Source organism: Dendropsophus ebraccatus, chromosome 11, assembly GCF_027789765.1.
Source record: "Dendropsophus ebraccatus isolate aDenEbr1 chromosome 11, aDenEbr1.pat, whole genome shotgun sequence".
Taxonomy (NCBI): domain Eukaryota; kingdom Metazoa; phylum Chordata; class Amphibia; order Anura; family Hylidae; genus Dendropsophus; species Dendropsophus ebraccatus.
In genome coordinates, this window is record NC_091464.1 from 101,461,646 (window position 1) to 101,486,389 (window position 24,744).

The 24,744-nt window shown below is 45.0% G+C and overlaps 1 protein-coding gene across 4 annotated transcripts in view; it reads right to left on the reverse strand.

The window, feature by feature from the left end:
* VPS28 (VPS28 subunit of ESCRT-I) overlaps window positions 1–24,744 on the reverse strand; it is an 83,623-nt gene that overhangs the window by 28,381 nt on the left and 30,498 nt on the right. The window contains exons 3-6 of one of the 4 annotated variants that reach the window (XM_069946244.1): window positions 13,042–13,126; window positions 5,295–5,323; window positions 3,365–3,435; window positions 1,694–1,783 (exon numbers count right to left, since the gene is read on the reverse strand). In XM_069946244.1, the coding sequence (XP_069802345.1) occupies window positions 1,694–1,783; window positions 3,365–3,435; window positions 5,295–5,323; window positions 13,042–13,078 (227 nt within the window). In that variant the 5' untranslated portion in view covers window positions 13,079–13,126. The remainder of the gene's footprint in view (window positions 1–1,693; window positions 1,784–3,364; window positions 3,436–5,294; window positions 5,324–13,041; window positions 13,127–24,744) is intronic. The other 3 variants (XM_069946246.1, XM_069946245.1, XM_069946243.1) reach the window with 3 other exon arrangements.

The following is a 24,744-nucleotide window of genomic DNA, read 5'->3' on the forward strand; positions in this document are numbered from 1 at the left end:
CAGTGTGTAGTGAGGGGGGAGGAGGAGGCTACTACAGAGGAGGATATACACAATGTGTAGTGAGGGAGGAGGAGGAGGCTACTACAAAGGAGGATATACACAGTGTGTAGTGAGGGAGGAGGAGGAGGAGGAGACTACTACAGAGGAGGATATGCACAGTGTGTAGTGAGGGGGGAGGAGGAGGAGGCTACTACAGAGGAGGATATGCACAGTGTGTAGTGAGGGAGGAGGAGGAGGCTACTACAGAGGAGGATATGCACAGTGTGTAGTGAGGGAGGAGGAGGAGGCTACTACAGAGGAGGATATACACAGTGTGTAGTGAGGGAGGAGGAGGAGGAGGCTACTACAGAGGAGGATATACACTGTGTGTAGTGAGGTAGGAGGAGGAGGCTACTACAGAGGAGGATATACACAGTGTGTAGTGAGGGAGGAGGAGGAGGCTACTACAGAGGAGGATATACACAGTGTGTAGTGAGGGAGGAGGAGGAGGCTACTACAGAGGAGGATATGCACAGTGTGTAGTGAGGGAGGAGGAGGAGGCTACTACAGAGGAGGATATACACAGTGTGTAGTGAGGGAGGAGGAGGAGGAGGCTACTACAGAGGAGGATATACACAGTGTGTAGTGAGGGAGGAGGAGGAGGAGGAGGCTACTACAGAGGAGGATATACACAGTGTGTAGTGAGGGAGGAGGAGGAGGCTACTACAGAGGAGGATATACACAGTGTGTAGTGAGGGAGGAGGAGGAGGCTACTACAGAGGAGGATATACACAGTGTGTGGTGAGGGAGGAGGAGGAGGCTACTACAGAGGAGGATATACACAGTGTGTAGTGAGGGAGGAGGAGGAGGAGGAGGCTACTACAGAGGAGGATATACACAGTGTGTAGTGAGGGGGGAGGAGGAAGCTACTACAGAGGAGGATATACACAGTGTGTAGTGAGGGACGAGGAGGAGGAGGCGGCTACTACAGAGGAGGATATACACAGTGTGTAGTGAGGGAGGAGGAGGCTACTACAGAGGAGGATATACACAGTGTGTGGTGGAGGAGGAGGAGGAGGATATACACAGTGTGTAGTGAGGGAGGAGGAGGAGGAGGCTACTACAGAGGAGGATATACACAGTGTGTAGTGAGGGAGGAGGAGGAGGAGGCTACTACAGAGGAGGATATACACAGTGTGTAGTGAGGGAGGAGGAGGAGGAGGCTACTACAGAGGAGGATATACACAGTGTGTAGTGAGGGAGGAGGAGGAGGAGGCTACTACAGAGGAGGATATACACAGTGTGTAGTGAGGGAGGAGGAGGAGGCTACTACAGAGGAGGATATACACAGTGTGTAGTGAGGGAGGAGGAGGAGGCTACTACAGAGGAGGATATACACAGTGTGTAGTGAGGGAGGACAGTACTACGGGGAGTGCTATAGGTGGAGCACAGTACTATGAGGAGTGCTATAGGTGGAGCAAAGCACTATGGGGAGTGCTATAGGTGGAGCACAGTACTATGGGGAGTGCTATAGGTGGAGCACAGTAATATGGGGAGTGCTATAGGTGGAGGACAGTACTATGGGGAGTGCTATAGGTGGAGCACAGTACTATGGGGAGTGCTATAGGTGGAGCACAGTACTATGGGGAGTGCTATAGGTGGAGGACAGACCTGTAGGGTAGGGTCATGTAAGATGGATAACATGGTGACTTACTCGCTGGGTGACACACAGTCTTTGATATAAGCCTTCTCCAGTGCCTGAAGGGTCTTCACTACAGCAAACAGCTCAGCCATGTTGTCATATCTGTGAAGGCGTGAAGAGCATAGATTAAGCAGCCCACCCACAAGGGTGCAGACCCCCACAGCCCACCCACGGGTGCAGACCCCCACAGCCCACCCACGGGTGCAGACCCCCACAGCCCACCCACAAGGGTGCAGACCCCCACAGCCCACCCACGGGTGCAGACCCCCACAGCCCACCCACGGGTGCAGACCCCCACAGCCCACCCACAAGGGTGCAGACCCCCACAGTAATATGACTGCCATATTGTTCATGCAGAAGCAGCCCCCTAGTAGCACAAGACTTACCTGCAGGAAATAAAGACCCTCCACCCCAGTAGTTCTAGTGACTTTAGGCTCCTTGTTGACTATCCGCCACCTTAGTAGGATTCAGTGAGTTATCTGGGTGACTTAGGGTATAAACCCACACACCGTATACGCAGCAAATGTGATGGTGAAGATTTGATGCTGTGTTCAGTTATTTAGATCTAATCTGCTGCGTATCTGTTGCGTATTTGCTGCGTATCGCAGTAGTAAATACGCGGCATATACGGTGTGTGGGTTTGTACCCTTACAGTTCTTTCTCCTGACTTTCCCATACAAAAAAAACCAAAAAACTTTCATGTGTTCTCTATGGGGAAGAGTAATACACAACCTCTAGCATCAGCTTATCCCTCCGAGAACAAAAGGGTCAGCCTGCAAAAACCCAGCGCCCGACCATTCTCTTCATCATGGGACTATCCTGCTCCAGTTGTATTCCACAGTCCACCCTGGGCTATCCTCCTCCGCCACAAGTACACAGTCCACCCTGGGCTATCCTCCTCCGCCACAAGTGCACAGTCCACCCTGGGCTATCCTCCTCCTCCACCAGTGCACAGTCCACCCTGGGCTATCCTCCTCCGCCACAAGTGCACAGTCCACCCTGGGCTATCCTCCTCCGCCACAAGTGCACAGTCCACCCTGGGCTATCCTCCTCCGCCACAAGTGCACAGTTCATCAGCTTTGATGCATACCTGTGGTTGGAAAAGTTCTTTTTTGCTCAACATTGTGAGCAAAGTGATGAGTGTTGGTAGAAAGAACTCTGGCATGTGAACGTTTCATGGGGCGGACCCTTATTGTCCAGCAGGAGATGACTATCCCACAAGCGTTACACACACTAAGGAGGCAGCGCAAACCTTCCATCAGACTGATGATCTCCTGAACCACCATAATACAGGGAATAGATGGAATTACGGCTCTTCATACACTCTAGTACACTGACTAATAACCAACACTGAACAATTTGTGAACGAGGATTTTGTGGTCAACGACACAAATTATGGTTAGTCGTTTGGTTGCTGTTGGAAAGATTATCACTTAATCGTAAACACTATGTGACAAAGCCCACAGACCGGAGGGTACTACGTCTCTGTGGTCAGGGGAGCCCCTCGAAGCGTGCCAGATGCCGCTGTTGGCAGAACCATCACTGATCACTGTGGGACGTCGGCTGAAGAGGAGAAACAAGGATGAAACTTGGTGAATTGTGGGTGAGGAGAATCTGTATATCCAGTGTGAACTACTGAACGGTTACAGATACAAGTTATCGGTGGATTATCGGTAACATTACTCATGGGATGACAGACACATCACAGCATCGTACTTCTCTCTCTCCCGAGCGTTCTTGTAGAGCTTCACCTCCTGAAAAAGATGCAGATACAACATTATTAGGCACACGGCCCAGGAGAAACCACACCGTGGCCAAGACAGATACCCTCCCTGGGGCAGATACAGGACCCCCACCACCACCATGGCATACAGGGGCAGATAACCCATCCCAAGACAGATACCATCCCTGGGGCAGATACTGTACCCCCACCACCACCATGGCATACAGGCGCAGATAACCCATCCCAAGACAGATACCATCCCTGGGGCAGATACAGGACCCCCACCACCACCATGGCATACAGGCGCAGATAACCCATCCCAAGACAGATACCATCCCTGGGGCAGATACAGGACCCCCACCACCACCATGGCATACAGGCGCAGATAACCCATCCCAAGACAGATACCATCCCTGGGGCAGATACAGGACCCCCACCACCACCATGGCATACAGGGGCAGATAACCCATCCCAAGACAGATACCATCCCTGGGGCAGATACAGGACCCTAATACACAGACATACAGGGGAAGATAACCCATCCCAAGACAGATACCATCCCTGGGGCAGATACAGGACCCTAATCCACAGACATACAGGGGCAGATAACCCATCCCAAGACAGATACCATCCCTGGGGCAGATACTGTACCCCCACCACCACCATGGCATACAGGGGCAGATAACCCATCCCAAGACAGATACCATCCCTGGGGCAGATACAGGACCCCCACCACCACCATGGCATACAGGGGCAGATAACCCATCCCAAGACAGATACCATCCCTGGGGCAGATACAGGACCCCCACCACCACCATGGCATACAGGCGCAGATAACCCATCCCAAGACAGATACCATCCCTGGGGCAGATACAGGACCCCCACCACCACCATGGCATACAGGGGCAGATAACCCATCCCAAGACAGATACCATCCCTGGGGCAGATACTGTACCCCCACCACCACCATGGCATACAGGGGCAGATAACCCATCCCAAGACAGATACCATCCCTGGGGCAGATACAGGACCCCCACCACCACCATGGCATACAGGGGCAGATAACCCATCCCAAGACAGATACCATCCCTGGGGCAGATACAGGACCCCCACCACCACCATGGCATACAGGCGCAGATAACCCATCCCAAGACAGATACCATCCCTGGGGCAGATACAGGACCCCCACCACCACCATGGCATACAGGCGCAGATAACCCATCCCAAGACAGATACCATCCCTGGGGCAGATACAGGACCCCCACCACCACCATGGCATACAGGGGCAGATAACCCATCCCAAGACAGATACCATCCCTGGGGCAGATACAGGACCCCCACCACCACCATGGCATACAGGCGCAGATAACCCATCCCAAGACAGATACCATCCCTGGGGCAGATACAGGACCCCCACCACCACCATGGCATACAGGGGCAGATAACCCATCCCAAGACAGATACCATCCCTGGGGCAGATACTGTACCCCCACCACCACCATGGCATACAGGGGCAGATAACCCATCCCAAGACAGATACCATCCCTGGGGCAGATACAGGACCCTAATCCACAGACATACAGGGGCAGATAACCCATCCCAAGACAGATACCATCCCTGGGGCAGATACAGGACCCTAATCCACAGACATACAGGGGCAGATAACCCATCCCAAGACAGATACCATCCCTGGGGCAGATACAGGACCCCCACCACCACCATGGCATACAGGGGCAGATAACCCATCCCAAGACAGGTACCATCCCTGGGGCAGATACAGGACCCCCACCACCACCATGGCATACAGGGGCAGATAACCCATCCCAAGACAGATACCATCCCTGGGGCAGATACAGGACCCTAATACACAGACATACAGGGGCAGCTCACCTCATATAATTCTGGTTTATTTCCAGGTGCTGAAAGGGAAAAAAAGAAAAGTGACGATTAATAATGTGGGACATCGCCCCCCGCCCCCCGCCACTACAGGACGTGTATACACGCACACACACATACAGCCATGTACTCCAGGACATGTATACGCACACACATGTACAGCCATGTACTCCAGGACGTGTATACGCACACACATGTACTCCAGGACGTGTATACAAACAGGTATACAGCCATGTACTCCAGGATGTGCATACACACACACATATACAGCCATGTACTCCAGGATGTGCATACACACACACATATACAGCCATGTACTCCAGGATGTGTATATACACAGGTATACAGCCATGTACTCCAGGACATGTATACACATTGGTATACAGCTATCAGTTTTAGATCTGTAAATCCTTCTCTCCTGAGATCACTTTTCGTGGGCTCTCGATTTCTCAAAATGCAAAACTGTCTTTTTATTTTTTTACCCAGTTCTTCTGGATTGGTATCGGGAGTGTCAGGTGCCACAGTTTTTTCAGTCCAAGTTTGGACAAAAATAAATAAATAAAAGTGCACTACCAGTGCCCCCCAGACCCCCGCCCAATCCATGCTGGTCAGCAGCCTCTGGTGACGGCACACAAGAACTGCCATGTAACCAGTCATTGGCCGCAGTAGTGATCAAGCAGAGTATACAGACAAGATCAGGCAGCAGCTGTGTGGGCACTGGATATGGATGGGAGTGGCGGGCATCCATGTGTGGGTGTGAAGGTGGCCATAAAGATGATGTTACTTTAGATAAAAACATTGTAATCCTTAAAATGGCTTGAGTCTTGTAACGGCTTCTGGAAGAAGGAGAGGAGTGCTGGCAGCACGCCGATAAGCGCAGCACCTTGAACTTACATCGCAGCCACAATACAGACACAAGAGACACTTTTATATAAGCAATATATGGTAAGCAACACGTTGTACCAGCTTGACTGCGCAGGACAGGAAACTGCTGACCATCTATGGATTGACCTATCAGTGTGATATGTATGTGTCTTGAAACCTCGCCTGTATTGAAAGTTTATATATTTCATGTGAAACCAAATAAAGTGAGAGTGCGCACTCCTAACTCAGCTGAGTGAGGAGGTTATACAGTCTTTTTGCCTGGTGTCATGTCCTCGTCGCTAGCGCTCAGCTTACTTAATTTGGACAGGGATAGTCACTTGGGGAACAAGGCAGATAAAAAGCAAATCCGTACTTCACAGTTGGTGGCCTGTACAGGGACAGTACTCGAAGGGACACAACTCTGGGGACTGAAAGCCTGCCACTTACCAGAGGAAACAGGACAGTCTGACATAGGAGACTGATCGCCTCCACTGAAACACAATAAGTCTACTGATTCTGTGAATCTGTGATTTGTGTGTCAGACTGTTCAGAATAAAGCTGGGGGTGCATGTGTTGACCTATGGTGTCACTGAATGGCCAGTAGATGTCTCCGCTGTACGGTCTCAAGAACCTTAAGTATATATGTATATAGCTGTAACCAACTGACTATCTCCTGAGCTGCTGGCTGTTTTCTCCCTCTGGAGTTCTCATCACTTTCTTTTTTGTTTTTGTGTGTTGGGTTGATATTCCACATATTGTCATAGTTTTTTCACTGTGTTCGGTGCCACTTTATGTGCTTGGCACTGTGGAGAGTTCGCTGACCGGACACCACAGGTAGACGCCTCTTGGGTGAGATTGCTAGATTAGCTACGGTCACATCCCGAGGAAAAGACTGATACAGGGACAACCGGAGGTAGGTTTTTTTTCTGAATAGTCGCTCAGCTTTTGGGGGGAGTTTACTGTACTCCAAACTCTGAAGGGACGATTGTGACCGGATTGTGAACATTGATAATAAGGTTGTGATTTTTTTTTTGCTGTATTTTTTTTCTAGGTGTCGGACGCATATGATAAGCCGGTATACGCCTCGTGAGACAATTCGGGAATAGCTCTGGTTGAATCACGTAGGAGGTCTGACACCTGAAACAGCGCAGTGTCCTGATTTCAGGAAAGCAGATAGGGAAACCGCTCACATTCGCCCCGGAGAAGTGGAAACCCGTAGTGTGATGGAAAGCCTACGGTCCTTGTTCAAGCCAAAAGTTTGCCTGAAAGGGCATGAAAGCCCAGTCGAGCTGGTAGCCCGGAAAGTGGGGAAAAACATGTTGCGAGTTAGAAGGGACTGTGAAAGTAAAGTGTCTCCATGCAGGTGGAAGCTTTCAAAAGATAAGAAAAGCAAACTGATGAAGAATTAGCAAGGAACTTGCAACAGAGGGGGGGGGGGGGGGGGGGGGGATGGGGAACGACAGAAAGTGTTCATTATAAGTATAATATATGTGTATCAGATGGAAGCAGGTGACTACTGGAGTTATGGTGTGAAAAAATCCTGACTCTCATCATGTTTGTTGCAATTTTGGATCATGTTCTAACACGCCTATCCCCCTCCCCTACAGAAAAAGGCTGGGTTCACACTATGTATATTTGAGGCTGTATTTGTGAGGCTGTATAGCAACCAAAACCAGGAGTGGATTGAAAACACAGAAAGGCTCTGTTCACATAATGTTGTAATTGAGTGGATGGCCATCATTTAATGGCAAATATTTGCTGTTATTTTAAAACAACGGCTGTGGTATTGAAATAATGGCCGTTATTTACTGTTATATGGCGGCCATCCACTCAATTTCAACATTGTGTGAACAGATCCTTTCTGTGTTTTCAATCCACTCCTGGTTTTGGTTGCTATGAGGACCTGACATGAGGACCAAATACAGCCTCAAATATACATAGTGTGAACCCAGCCCCCAGGTGTCAGAAACAGCCCCTAAGATGACACCACCTATCACCACGCCCTAAGCCAACGCCCTCAATATACGGTTATTACTCCTAGTCCGGTGGCCATTTTAGCTGTTTTACTATGAATGTCAAGAGAAAAGTGATAATTGGTAAAAGGTCAAAACGCAGAATTTTGTGCACTTATTAAGAACCTTAGGGTATTAGAGCCCTGAACAGCTTATTGTTACTGTAACTTACACACTTCTGTGTAAAGTTGTTGTTTTTTATAAAGAGATATCTATCCTAAGTTCTAAGCAAATTGTTTTTCTACCGAGTTATGAGTATGTGTCCCAGTGTCTGGTATTTTAATTACACAATGTCTTCTATGAAGCTTTCACTCTTATCCTAGTGAGGGAGAGAGCAGGGACATCCATGCTGCCCGGTTTACAGTCTGGTGTGTGATAAGAGCAGCACTGGTCGCTTCCGTGACTTCAAGGATACAGCGGCCACAGATTTTACTACAATATTACAAACTACACAGAGAAGCTGAAGCTGCTGACACTTATACAAGAACTATTCTATATATGTTTTACATTACATTTTTAACCCTAGAATGCGTATTGGGGGCCTTTTAGGCCCCCATGCTTACTTTTTTGCTATTATCTGCAAAATTACTTAAGTTAGAATTTTGAAACTCCAGGTAATCCTCAAGTATGTCGTTTTTGGTAATATCCAGTTGTTCATATAATTTTTTTCATAGGCATTTCGGTGTAACAATGCTTTTTTTGTGAAAACCACATCTGTACGTGTTGGGGGCCTTTTAGGCCCCCATGTATATTTTATCATTTTCTCAGTAGTGTTTGTGTCTCAAGTTACTTTATTTGTACTCAGTAATGCTGGTGGGGGGGCCAGGGTGTGGATAATGCCATATGAGGATGTCATGTGATTTTGTGAGGGAGTGGTAAGGCCATGACATCATCTCAGGTCCTTCGGAATACAGTAATGAGCTGTGTATAGAGTAATGACGACAGTATACACTGTGAGCTAATTGTGAAGGACCTGAGATAAGATAAGATGTTGAGAGGAAGACTGATTCAGTTTCAGTTTCTCTGATTCTAAGAAGCCTGCAAATGGTAAAGCTATTGAGCTAAAGACATCCAGAGAATTGTACACCACCTAAAATAAAGTATAAAAGGTAAGAGCTGCTGAGGGTGAGAGGAGGGAGGGGGCACATTACCCTTACAGTGTGTCACACACAAGCAAAGAGTGGACAATCTTGATTGTGTTCATTGTTTTTTTCATAGTTTGCTAACATCTAGTCAGCAATGGCGCAGTCTTCCACCAAGCATCTGACTGACCAAGAGATTGAAGCAATTATGTTTCAAAGTGATGATGAAAGTGAACTATCTTTGTCCGATGACGAGTACCTGCCACCAGAGAATCAAACATCCTCAAGTGATTCTTCTTCTTCTGATGATGAAGAAGTGAATACAGTGGATCCTCAAGAAGTGATAAGTAGAACATCCAAAACGAATATTTTTTGGAACAGTAAACCTACATTAGTCGGACGTACTGCAATCCATAATATTGTGAGACAGGCTCAAGGAGCCGTGGGAAGTCCCAGGTACTTTTCCCCTAAAGACGTATTCTGTACTTTTTTTTCTGACAATATGGCAGAAGAGGTCCTTTTATGTTCAAACCTAGAAGGAAGACGTATTGCTTCTGCAAAAAATAAGTCCTGGAAAAATATCTCAAAAGAGGAACTTTATGCATACATTGGACTTTTACTGCTGGCAGGAAGTCAAAAATCGTATGATGTTCCTATACGAGAATTATTTCTGGACCCACTTTCTGATCCACACTATAAGGCGACAATGTCAGTGGTGTAGACAAAATGGATGAGATGGTGGGAGAATATTCATGCAAGAGGCAAACAAAACGATGGCCTGTAGTACTTTTTTCAAATATGCTTGATGTAGCAGCCCTGAATTCATTCATCATTTATACAGAAAATCATCCAGAATTCCATGCACGGAGGAAGGACAGGAGACGCCTATTTTTGAAGGACCTTTGTCATGAGCTTGTAATGCCTCACATGATACAGCGAAGTGACGTGAAAGGCTTGATAAAGCAAACTAAAGAAGCAATGAAACGGTGTGGCGTACAGTTTCAGATGATTCCAGGGCCAGGAGAAAGAAAAAGAAAGCGCTGTTTCATGTGTCCAAGAAACGTAGAAAGGAAAACTGAGAGATTTTGTTCAATTTGTAAGGAAAATGTCTGCAAAGAACATTCTTCCGAAAAAATAACTTGTCAAAATTGTTTGGAAGACTAATAGAATAGAAAAGAAACATAATAGAAATGTAGCTGCAGCTAGTTTGCTATAGAATTCTATGCGTTTTTTCATATGTTTGTGAGAAATTTGGAAAAAAATAATTTTTTTGGTTTTATTTGTGAAAAATTAGTAAAATTTTGTTTACTAGTCATATTTTATTTAGCAGTTTTAAAATAAACTTGTAGAAGTTTTATATAAGTGTGTTTTTCCATGTGATTCGCATGGGGGCCTAAAAGGCCCCCAACACGTTAATATGAAGATTTCTGATGTCACGCATTCTAGGGTTAAGGTGTCTTTTATTTGATATATAGCAAAAGAAGGTTAATATGAGACTAGCCGAGTGTAACGTGTTATATTATTTTTAGGGATAACAGTTTTGTGATGATTATAGGAAACTGGTATAGTACACTAAGCCCATAGAAAAAATAAGTTATTACTTACTAAAGGAAATATTAGTAACTGAGAATTTATAGAGTAGTCTACCTAAACGCCTTCATATCGTGAAGTGATTTTATTACTGTTTTCCAGTGTTGTTACTAAAGGTGTGTAGTGTTATACTTGGCTATGTTATTATTATATACAGATGTATAGTGTTATACTTGGCTATGTTATTATTATATACAGGTGTATAGTGTTATACTTGGCTATGTTATTATATACAGGTGTATAGTGTTATACTTGGCTATGTTATTATTATATACAGGTGTATAGTGTTATACTTGGCTATGTTATTATTATATACAGGTGTATAGTGTTATACTTGGCTATGTTATTATATACAGGTGTATAGTGTTATACTTGGCTATGTTATTATTATATACAGGTGTATAGTGTTATACTTGGCTATGTTATTATTATATACAGGTGTATAGTGTTATACTTGGCTATGTTATTATTATATACAGGTGTGTAGTGTTATACTTGGCTATGTTATTATATACAGGTGTATAGTGTTATACTTGGCTATGTTATTATATACAGGTGTGTAGTGTTATACTTGGCTATGTTATTATTATATACAGGTGTATAGTGTTATACTTGGCTATGTTATTATATACAGGTGTATAGTGTTATACTTGGCTATGTTATTATATACAGGTGTGTAGTGTTATACTTGGCTATGTTATTATTATATACAGGTGTATAGTGTTATACTTGGCTATGTTATTATATACAGGTGTATAGTGTTATACTTGGCTATGTTATTATTATATACAGGTGTATAGTGTTATACTTGGCTATGTTATTATTATATACAGGTGTATAGTGTTATACTTGGCTATGTTATTATATACAGGTGTATAGTGTTATACTTGGCTATGTTATTATATACAGGTGTGTAGTGTTATACTTGGCTATGTTATTATTATATACAGATGTATAGTGTTATACTTGGCTATGTTATTATATACAGGTGTATAGTGTTATACTTGGCTATGTTATTATATACAGGTGTGTAGTGTTATACTTGGCTATGTTATTAGTATATACAGGTGTATAGTGTTATACTTGGCTATGTTATTATTATATACAGATGTATAGTGTTATACTTGGCTATGTTATTATATACAGGTGTATAGTGTTATACTTGGCTATGTTATTATATACAGGTGTGTAGTGTTATACTTGGCTATGTTATTAGTATATACAGGTGTATAGTGTTATACTTGGCTATGTTATTATTATATACAGGTGTATAGTGTTATACTTGGCTATGTTATTATTATATACAGGTGTATAGTGTTATACTTGGCTATGTTATTATTATATACAGGTGTATAGTGTTATACTTGGCTATGTTATTATATACAGGTGTATAGTGTTATACTTGGCTATGTTATTATTATATACAGGTGTATAGTGTTATACTTTGCTGTGTTATAATATACCTATAGGCCAAGTTTAACCCCTTAAAGGACAACTCCCGCGGGACCCCAAAAAAAAAACAAACACAGACACACACAGACACCATACTCACCATCTCTCCGGTGACGATCGCCACTCGATTCGCCTGCCGTCCGCCTCTCCGTCGCCGCCGTCCGCCATCCAGCGATGTCTCCAACTTCCGGGTCCAGGGGATGGAAAAGGCTGCCACTGCGCTTGCGCACCGGCAGCCTTTTCATTGGCTGGAGCGCATCACATGGCTTCCAGCAAGCTCAGCCAATCAGGGCTGAGCAAGCTGGAAGCCATGTGATGCGCTCCAGCCAATGAAAAGGCTGCTGGTGCGCATGTGCACCAGCAGCCTTTTCATCCCCATTCACTTTGCATGAAGACGCCGAAGAGGAAGAAGACCCGGACCGCCCCTCGGCTCTGACGTCGTCGTCACCAGATGCCGCCCCGGAGAAGAGGACCGTGACGATCGTAATAGGTAATGTATACATTCCTTAACTTCCGGGGTGGGGGGACGGGGGTCCGAAAGTGGGGGAAGGGGGCCAGGCCGGGTATTTAACCACATTACAAAGTTATATAACTTTGTAATGTGTGTTAAATGAGCAAAAAAAAATTTTTGTGGGAGTTGTCCTTTAAGGACCGGGCCTAAAATGGCCTTAAGGACTGGAGCAAATTTTATGAATATGACCTGTGTCACTTTATTCATTAATTACTTCGGGATGCTTTTACCTATCTGGCTGATTCTGAGATTGTTTTCTCGTGACATATTGTACTTCACATTTCTTGTAAATTGGAGTCAATACTTATAACGAATCTTTATGAAAAAACACAAAATAACGTGAAAAATTGTAAAAAAAATGCATTTTTCCAACTTTAAAACTTTTCTGCTTATACAGAAAATAGTTATGCCACATAAATTATATATTAAATAGCATTAGCAACAACTTTATGGACAACTTTATGTTGGCGGCATTTATTAAACTATATTTCATTTTTTTAGACAATAGAAAGCGTAAAACATTAGCAGCATATTTCCAAATTTTCTGTAAAATTTCAAAATCAGATATTTTTAGGGACCTGTTCAGATGTATTTGAGGGGCCTGTATGTTAGAAAGCCCCACAAAGCACCCCATTTCAGAAACTGCACCCCCAAAACTCTGCAAAAGCACATCCAGAAAGGTTTTTTTTAACCCTTTAGGGGAGTCACAGAAATAAAAGCTAAGGGGGAGATTTATCAAAGGGTGTAAAATTTAGACTGGTGCAAACTTGCCACAGCAACCAATCACAGCTCCTCTTTTCTTTCACCAGAGCTGGAAGCTGAGCAGTGATTGGTTGCTGTGGGCAGTTTGCACCAGTCTAAATTTTACACCCTTTGATAAATCTCCCCCTAAGTGTGTAAGAAATTTGAAAATTTTAATTTTCTGTGCAGAGATTTTATTGTAATCCAATATTTTTCATAATTATAAACCTATTACCAGAGAAATGCACCCCAATATTGATTGCCCCATTTCTGCAGTTTATAGACATACCCCATATGTGGCCCTATTGCGCTATTTGACGCAACCACAAGCCTCAGATATAAAGGAGCGCCTAGTGAATTTCAACACCTCCGTTATATTTGGTCATTTCTGACTGTACCACTTCAGGTTGGCAGAGGCTCTGGGGTACCAAAACCTAAAAAAACACTCCTAAAGGGACACCATTCAGAAAACTACACCCCTCAAGGAATGTAACAAGGGGTGCGGTGAGCATCTGGACCCCACAGGTGCTTCACAGATTTTCCCAACAATATGGCGTGAAAAAAGACAAAAGTATTTTTTACACTAAAACGTTGTTCTAGCCTTCAATTTTTCATTTTCACAAAGGGATAAACGGAAAAAAAAGACACAAAAAGTGTAGCGCAGTTTGTCCCGAGTACAGAAATACCCCACATGTGGACATAAAGTGCCAAGGGGGCGCAGGACGAGCCTCCAAAGGGAAGGAGCGTTTGGAAGCTGGATTTCACTGGAATGGATTTCAAGGGCCACATCGCATTTACAGAGCCCTCGAGAAAGCAACACGCGAAACGCGCGTCGGGTGTATGGTGAGGTGGACTTATATACTAAGGACATGTATGGGTAATATCTACTATGTGTTTATGGCGTTTTTTATATGTCTCTCTGCCATATACCCACTGTGGGAGTTATTTACTTGCTGTATGTAGTACCAACCCAGTGCCCAGTATATATGTTTGTATATGTAGGTTGTCTCTATTTTCTTCCTACTTTCTGATATAGCATTTTATGTATAAAGAACTCTTTGATCCACCGTTTGTATGGGGATTTGTATTAGCTTCAGCCCCCCCATTATGTATTTTTAAATCTCTTTTTTTTATATACTAATAATAATAATAAAAAATATTTATATTTACATTGGTCTTGCATTCGGTTTTTCTTGTTTTTTGTGTTGGATAGTTTCGGGTGCGCATAGACCGCACTATTTAGGCCTTTTTGGTAGGATTATAGATATGTCCTTGTCTGTATTGATGTCGTCCTTACAGGTTATGCATAGTTTATACTTTGTTTTTATTTCTATGGTGGTTATTTTATGTACAACATGTGATTATCTCAGTGATACCAGAGTCAATTCAGTAAGATGCAAATATTATATTGGTAGTAAGCGCCCAATTACTTCATATTATCGGTATATGTAATACGGTATATGATTGTTTATAAGAAGAGATGTGACCACTTATTAGACCTGTGTGATCTGATCATAAAGATGTTTTCTAGGTACAAAATGAGGTAAAAAGACTAAAGAGATGAGATGAAGTGAAAATTTAGAGAATCCCTTACTGAAGATTTTGAAGCTTCACTGATTGGTTTCATTTAAAGGGGTTATCCAGCGCTACAAAAACATGGCCACTTTTCCCCCTTACTGTTGTCTCCAGTTCAGGTGCGGTTTGCAATTAAGCTCCATTTACTTCAATGGAACTGGGTTTCAAAACCCCACCCAAACTGGAGACAACAATAGGGGGAAAGTGGCCATGTTTTTGTAGCGCTGAATAACCCCTTTAACCCCTTAGGGGCCAAGCCTATTTGAGCCTTAATGACCAGGCTCATTTTTCAAAATCTGACCTGTCCCACTTTATGTGCTTATAGCTCAGTGATGCTGTAACGTATGCTAGCCATTCTGAGACTGTTTTCTGGTAACATATGGTGGTACTTTATGTTAGTGGCAAAATTTGGTCACTATCTTTTGTGGGTTTTGTGAAAAACATAAAAATATCATGAAAAATTTGCACTTTACAAACTTTGAAATTTTCTGCTTCTAAAAAAAAGTCGTATCACATAAATTAGTTACTAGGTCACATTACCAATATGTCCTCTTTATTCTGGCTTCATTTTGTAAACATATTTTACTTTCTTGGGTGTTATGGGGCTTAGAAATTTATCAGCAAATTATCAATTTTTCATGAAATTTCCAAAACTAATTTTTTTAGGGACCAGTTCTTTTTTTTAAGTGTGTTTAGGAAGCTTGTATACTTGAAACCCCCATAAGTGACCCCATTTTGGAAACTACACACCCTAAGCCTATGTTCACACTACGTATATTTCAGTCAGTAATGTGGTCCTCATATTGCAACCAAAACCAGGAGTGGATTAAAAACACAGAAAGGATCTGTCCACAAAATGTTGAAATTGAGTGGATGGCCGCATTTAATGGTAAATATTTGCTGTTATTTTAAAACAACGGCTGTTATATTGAAACAACGGCTGTTATATTGAAATAATGGCCATTATTTACTGTTATATGGCGGCCATCCACTCAATTTCAACATTTTGTGGACAGATGCTTTCTGTGTTTTTAATCCACTCCTGGTTTTGGTTGCAATATGAGGACCACAATACTGACTGAAATATACGTAGTGTGAACATAGCCTAATGGTGCATTTACACAGGCAGATTTAGCTGACAGATTTTGGAAGCCAAACCCCGGAATGGATTTGAAAAAGGGAGAAATCTCAGTCTTTCCTTTATGACCCGTTCCCTGTTCATGGTCTGTTCCTGGCTTTGGCTTAAAAAATCTGACAGATAAATCTGCCTGTGTAAACGCACCATAAGGTATTAATCTAGGGGTATAATGAGCATTTTAACCCTACAGGGGCTGGAGGAAAGTATTCACAATTAGGCCGGAAAAAAAATGGAAAATAGAAATTTTCAAATAATATGTTTGTTCAGATTAAAGTATCTCATTTTCACAAGCAACAGGAGAGAAAAAGCACACCAAAATTTGTAACGCAGGTCCTTCTAAGTACAATGGTACCCCATATGGGGGCGTAAACCACTGTATGGGCACACAGCGGGGCTCAGAAGGAAGGGAGCGCCAATTAGCTTTTTTAGTGCAGATTTTGCTGTACAAGTTTCCGAGCGCCAGGTGCGCTGTCAGAGCCCCTGTAGTGCCAGCCGAGTGAAACCCCCCCATTAGTCACCCCATTTTGGAAAGTGCACCCCTCAAAGAATACGTCTTGGGGTGCAGTGAGCATTTTGACCCCACAGGTATTAGAGGAAAGTATTCAAAATTAGACAGTAAAAATGAAAAACTAGAATTTTTCCAATAATATGTTCGTTTAGTTTGAAATTTCTCAACTTCACAAGGAAAGGGAGAGAAAGCGCACCCCAAAATCTGTAACGCAGGTTCTCCTAAATACAACGCTACCCCATATGTGGGCATAAACCACTGTATGGGCACACAGACGGGCTCATAATGGAAGGGAAGGAGCGCCAATTAGCATTTACAGTGCAGATTTTTCTGAAGAAGTTTCTGAGCGCCAGGTGCGTTTGCAGAGCCCCTGTAGTGTCAGCAGAAGAGAAACCCCCCAAAAGTCACCACATTTTGGAAAGGGCACCCCTCAAAGAAGTCATCTTGGGGTGCAGTGAGCATTTTGACCCCAGAGGTATTAGAGGAAAGGATTCAAAATTAGAATGTAAAAATGAAAAAAAAATTAATTTTTCCAATAATATGTTGGTTTAGTTTGAAATTTCTCAATTTCACGAGAAACAGGAGAGAAAATGCACCGCAAAATCTGTAACGCAGGTTCTCCTGAGTACAACGGTACCCCATATGTGGGAATAAACCACTATATGGGCACACAGCAGGGCTCAGAAGGGAAGGAGCGCCAATTAGCTGGTGCAAAACCGCAGCTAGTATCGGTTATTAGAATAGCGCAGGTGCTAAAAATTTTTTTTTTCAAATGAGATTACAGGTAATCTGGGGTGGTGACGGGCAACCTGGGAGTGTTTACTTGCTATCTGGGGTGGTGATGGGCAATTTGGGGTGGTATGAGCAGTCTGTGGCAATCTGGGGGTGTTTACTGGCTATCTGGGGTGGAAACGGACAATCTGGGGGTGTTTACCGACTATCTAGGGGTGTTTACTGGCTATATGGGGTGGTAACGGACAATCTGGGGGTGTTTACTGCCTATATGGGGTGGTAACGGACAATCTGGGGGTGTTTACTGGCTATCTGAGTTGGTGACGGGCAATCTGGGGGGGGGGTTCACAGGCAAACTGGGGTGGTGATGGTCAATCTGGGGGAGCAGTGACAGGCAATCTGGGGTGGGTATGGGCAATCTTGGGTGGTTACGGGCAATCTGGGGTGGTTATGGGTAGCCTGTGGCAATCTGGGGTGGTTACAGGTAATCTGGGGTGGTTACAGGTAATACGGGGTGGTTACAGGTAATCTAGGGTGGTTACAGGTAATACGGAGAGGTTACAGGTAATCTGTGGTGGTTACAGGTAATGCGGCGTGGTTACAGGTAATGCGGGGTGGTTACAGGTAATGCGGGGTGGTTACAGGTAATGCGGCGTGGTTACAGGTAATGCGGGGTGGTTACAGGTAATGCGGGGTGGTTACAGGTAATGCGGGGTGGTTACAGGTAATCTGGGTGGTTACAGGTAATCTGGGGTGGTTACAGGTAATGTGGGGTGGTTACAGGTAATGCGGCGTGGTTACAGGTAATGCGGGGTGGTTACAGGTAATGCGGGGTGGTTACAGGTAATGCGGGGTGGTTACAGGTAATGCGGGGTGGTTACAGGTAATGCGGGGTGGTTACAGGTAATGCGGCCTGGTTACAGGTAATGCGGGGTGGTTACAGGTAATGCGGGGTGGTTACAGGTAATCCGGGACACTTGACTTTTTATCCTGTTACCAATAATTTTTGGTGACGGGACAAAAAGTGCCTGGCAGCATTTGGAACAAGTGATCAGTGGTATATAGTATATACCGCTGATCACTTGTACCAAGACCACATCGGCTAGTCCCTGATCATTGCCCCATGCTATCTGTCACCTCTGGTGGTGGAGAGAATGAGAGTTTGATCTTTTTTTAAAGGTACAAACACACTTGCTGTATCTGCAGCGAGTTTCTGGCTGCGACTCGCTGAGGATCCCGGCCCTGTGTACTCAAGGGCAGACAAACTCGCAGCATAGATGTACATCCCTGCTCAGAGTTTGGCCGCAGCTCGCCCCGTTAACTCCCCGGCCGCCGGACACTATACACCAGGTAATCCCGGCTACGGGGCTCCAGACGTCTTCCCGGCCCGTTCAGCCAATCAGTGCTGCGGTGGGGCAGCGCACTGATTGGCCGAGCGGGACGTGCCGGGAATCAGCGAAGGACCAGATGATATATAGTCGGGACCAGGTGATGTATAGTCTCCGGCAGCTGGGGGGTTAACGGGTCGGCCTTCGGACAAACTCGCAGCAGGGATGTACATGTCTGCCATTGAGTACACAGGGCCGGGATCCTCAGCAAGTCTCGCTGCCGATACGGCAAGTGTGTTTGTACCCTAAGGAATTAATCACTGTGAACACTAAGGTTATTCCGGGGGGGACAGGGGGGACATGTATTCATCTCCTCTCACTGTGGAATAACGGAGAGAGGAGATGAAAGCATGCAGCGCCCGTTACCGGTGGCCGCTGTTATACTGATAATAACGGCGATCACCAGTGCGGGGACTGGCCGGGACTGAGCCCACACTCTGCCCCAACTCCTCAGCGACCTCCGGTAGCTGAGAGGAGGGGGCTGCGGGCATTATCGGCGCTGCTGCACTATTCTGCACCATCGCCATAAAGAGCTGATGGCAGCAAAATAGAGTCCATTAGTGATCGCCATAAAAATCCCTATCGGCGGTCACTAATAACATAATACATGTATTCTCTGGGTCACTACGGTTACGGCGATACCACATTTGTATACGTTTTTTTAACTATTATCACTTTGGCGCAATAGAAACTATCTTCCTAGCAAAAACCCACAAAAACTGTCGCCACATTGCAAGATCCATAGCGTTCTCATCTTTTGCGCGACAGCTGGTTTGGGCTTATATTATGCGGGAAGATCTGTAGTTTCTATAGATACCAAGTTTTATATGTATATGACTTTTTGATCTCTTTTAGGACGTATTTTCTAAAGTGGATTGATAAAATACAGCTATTCTGGTACTGTTTTTTTTTTTTTTTTTTTTTTACAGCGTGTGTCGTGCGATATAATTAGTGATATCGTTTTATAGATTGGGTCGTTACGGACGTAGCGATACCAAATATGTATAGGATTTGTGTTTTTGATCACTTTTATGTAATGTTTTATAGTGTATGTTTTTGGTGCACTTTTTTTTACACTAGTGTACATTACTGTACACTAGTGTAAGACTTAGATCACATTATACAATACACTGTACGGCTTCTGCAGTACAGTGTATTGTATCATGTGACCATCCTGCTGACAGGCAGTAGCACAGCCACCCCTGTCAGCAGGATGGCTTATCCATGGTAAGCCCGGGGGCCTTCATTAGGCCCCCGGAGTTACCATGGAGACGGTGGGGGGGACCGGACAGCGCCGCGGGACCGCGATCATGTAAGTGGACCTGCGGCGCCGTCCAGTACACACCGGAACCCGTTAGATGCCGCTGTCATGCTTTGACAGCGGCATTTAACGGGTTAGACTGTCCGGAGCGGAGAATCCTCCGCTCCGGGCAGTTACAGGAGGGGGTCAGCGGTCACACTGACCGCTGATCCCCCGCACTGCTGCCGCACCCGGGCGGCAGTTCGTTCCGATGCGTACGCAGTTAAAAGGCGTACGCATCGGAATAAAGCCCATTAGTGGCCGCCGTGAAAAGGCAGCATGGCGGTCACTAAGGGGTTAAGTAAGACTTTGTTAGAACTCTTATGGTCCGGGGTCAGAGTGGTTGTTGGACCTTGCTGGTACGCCGGCAGGCCTCATGTTGACATTTTAAGTGTTTTTAATGTAGGGTAGTGTTTGGGGTTTGTCTCCCTCATTGCTTTACCCCTGCATAGTTGATGGTATTTTTTGTAATTTTGTTATTGTCTTAATAAAGTATTGTTATGATGTGCTACCTCTTTGTGCATATGCTTTTGTCTTTTTGGGGAGTTGTCTGTTATTTATATGCATTGGTTTAGCACTTCTTACTTTTAGCGGTGCCCACTATCCCTATATAAACAACATACAGTGCAACATTATCATAACATCATTTATCTCCTGATGAAGTGAGCGAAACGTGCGTCGGGCTGGTGGGCCGGACGGGGGTAAGATCTCAGTGTTGGTTTGTTTTTCACTTGTGTGGTCGCATAGGAATTGGAATCTGTAGGGCCTTACTTGTGGTGCTCTATTCATTACCTGGCCGGCCGCTGAGGGGTTACAGTCTCTCCTCCATTATCCCCTAGCCGCACCAGGCAGTTATAGTACGTCCTGGCAGGAGGTTACTTTCCGCACCAGGACGTACTATAACTGACCGACTCCCGGTGCTCACTGTTTACACAAATAGCTGACAGTTTAGTGTAGCTGCTGCTGGACCCTTTGAAGGTGTCCAGCACAGCCAATCACCGGCATCAGTGGATCGGTAACGATCCACTGATACCGGTGAAGCGAAAGGTAAACCCCCGGGTCCCGGTCTCTGTCGAGTTCCGGGATCCGGGGGAAGCTGCTGCCGATCCGTCCCGCCCCCCTGCCGAGTCTGCCGATGTCCCGCCCCCCCCCCCCCCCGCCGTGTCAGCCCCCCCCCGGGCCATACCCCTGCCTCCCGCCGCTGCCGCTGTGCTGGAGGGTCCCCCTCCTGCTGCAGCATGATCCCCCCCCTGGATCGCCGCTACAGCAGCCGCTGCCACCAGAGGGGGTCACAGCAGGTGTCTCCTTCCACCTCCTCCTGGCAGCACTGGCTCCCCGGATCCCCAAGCTTAGAGTGAGTTCTGGGAACGGGGAGCCAGTGCTGCAGCAGCAGCATGTACCAGCGTCTGTGTGATGACGCTGGTACATGCTGCTATATACTGTGATTGGCAGCTCTGTGATCAGAGCTGCCAATCACAGTATTTGATCTTGGCAGAGCATGGATGCAGGCTCTGATCACTCACTTTGTGAGGAGATCAGAGCCTGCATCCATATACTGTAGAAAACACACACACACATATAATAAAAAGTACCCCCTCCCCTGTGATCTCCCAGTAATAAGGGAGATCTTAGTGTCCGTCAGTCAGCGTCCGTTAGTGTCAGTCATCGTCCGTTAGTAAGCATCAGTCAGCGTCCGTTAGTAAGCGTCAGTGTCAGTTGGCGTCCATTAGTAAGTGTCAGTAACCGTCAGTCAGTGTCCATTAGTGAGTGTCAGTAAGCGTCAGTGTCCATTAGTAAGTGTCAGTAAACGTCCGTGCACACACAGACATAGGTGCTCCTTCTCTTCTGAGCCCTGTTGTACGCCCACACAATACTCTACGTTCATAAATGGGGTATTTCTGTACTCAGGAGAGATTGCTTTACAAATATTGGGGGGCTTTTTCTCCTCTAAGCTTTTTGAAAATTAAAAAATTTTGAGTTTTCACCAATGTATAAGTGTAAAAATGTGATTTTTCATTTTCACGGCCCACTTTTGCAAAAAACTGTGAAAAACCTGTAGGGTCCACATGCCCACTGTACCCCTTGTTACATTCTTTAAGGGGTGTAGTTTTCAAAATGGGGTCACTTATGGGGGGTTCCCACTGTCTCGGCACTAGGGGGGCTCTGTAACTGTAACATGGTCTCCTACATTTATTCCAGCCAAATCCCCACTCCAAAATATAAAGGGTGCTCCTTCTCTTCTGAGCAGTGTTGTGCGCCTGCACAACGGTTTACACACACAAATGGGGTATTTGTAAAAACTGCAGATTCAGAGGAATAAATGTTTTATTGCATTTTACTTTTTATAGCTGTGCGGTATGAAAGAAATAGGATTGAATTGGAATGTCTGCCAAGAAAATAATAATTTTTACTTTTCACACTTACTTTGCAGTTATTCCTCTGAAATGCCTAAAGAGTTAAAAACTGTTTTAAATGTCAATTTGAATACTTCAAAGGGTGAAGAGTTCAAAATGGGGTGAATTATGGGGGTTTGTAGGATCCAGGCCTCTAGAATATGCTTCAAAACTGAACTGGTCCCTAAAGAATTCCCAGTTTAAATTTTCACCAAAATTTAGAAAATTGCTACTAAACAATCACGGCCTCTAAAATCCTAAAAAAGTTAAAGCATGTTCACCAAACGCTGCCAACATAAAGTAGACATGTTATAGATATGAATTAATCAATAATTTATGTGGTAGAACTATCTTCCTTATTGGCAGAGACTTTCAAATGTAGAGAAATGCTATTTTTTTTTCAATTTTTCACATCATTTTGGAGTTTTTCTCAAAAAAATTTAAAGGTATCGGCCCTAATGTACCACTAACATAAAGTGGAACATGTCACGAAAAAACAATCTTGGAACCACAAGGATCGGTAAAAGCATTCCAGAGTTATTAATATATAAAGTGACACATGTCATATTTGAAAAATTTGGCCGTGTCATAAACACCAAAAGTAGCTGTGTCCCCTAAGGGTTATACTATATCATATTACACTACATCCATGCTGTCACTTGTCATTGCTATAATTTCAGTGACCACTAGATGGTAGTGTTGCAATTGGTACACATAATATTGCAGCACTTATCATTTCTAATTTTATATTGATTTACCACACTGAGATCTTTCTCCCGCTCTGGCCTTGTGTTATCTGTGTCTTTTCCCATGAAATTCCCTCGTTTTTATCTATTTTTTGTAAATGTAAATAAAGGACTTTGTTATACTTCTAAATAATTGTGCAATTTTTTTCGGTTTTCTAAGGGGTTAAGTAAATCTAATGGTAACATACTAGGTCACATTGTAGAGATTTTATTGCATTTGCATCTGTTGTGCCCTGTATCTTCTGGTTATCCATGTCTCCTACACCCATTCCCCACTCAGATGCCTAGTTAGTATAGTAAAACACTATAGCAGCTGGCAGTGTTATCGTTTGGCTGGTCTCCCTGAGATCAGCAATCTGTTTCTCATTAGTATAGTGTTAGGTATCCCCACCTGTCATGTGGGAGACCGGGATTCCAATGTTTTTAGGGGGGCCTGTCAAGGTGGCCATAAAGATGATGTTACTTTGGATAAAAACATTGTAATCCTTAAAATGGCTTAAGCCTTGTAACGGCTTCTGGCAGCAGGCCTATGAGCACAGCACCTTCAACTTACATCGCAGCCACAATACAGACGCAAGAAAGAAGGAATTATTCCTCACTGTTAATTCGGTTTCCACGAGTCCCTCATGACGGCACCAATACTGGAGGTAGCTCCTCAACCCCTTAACGACATCAGGCGTACGTATACGCCCCCGCAGGGTGGGCTTTAACGCAAACGGGCGTATACGTACGCCCGATGTTTCCCCGATCGCTGCGTGTTCACACACAGCGATAGGGGAAGTTGGCCTGTTATAAATCATAGCAGGCCATCAAAGCTTCTCGGCACGGGGGGTGGTTAACACCCCCCGTGCTTACGATCGCCGCTATAGGCTGATCAATTCAGATCAGCCAATAGCGGCGATCGGAACCTTTCCGGGTCATCGGTGACCCGATGAACAGCACCGACCGCCATTACTGTAAAAAGTAATGGTGGTCACCGTGCCACCAGTGGCGATCGGGCCGGTGGCACGGCGATCAGAGTCCTACAAAATAAAAAATACCTGCCCTGGACCCCTCAGCTAGGTAGCCGAGGGGTCCAGAGCAGGTATTTGTACATTACTCACCTGTCCCGGGCTCCTGATCGGCGTCTTCCGAGTTCGCGGCATCCTCCGTCTTTCCGGCGCGTCTTCGGATCTTTCCGGCGGTCCCCGTCGTCTTCTTTCAGCTATTTTCGGCTCCAGCGTCTGCTTTTTCCGGATTTTGCGCTCTGCTGCCCTTTAGCGGCTGATATGTGTAATACACTTATCAGCAGCTACAGGGATGTTCAGAATGTTCAAATTTTTTTTTTTCTATTTTCCGCACCCTGTCGCCGCTGAGTGTTGATCAGCATCGCACGAAAGTGCGCTGCTAATCAGCAACTCCTCCTTTTTGGC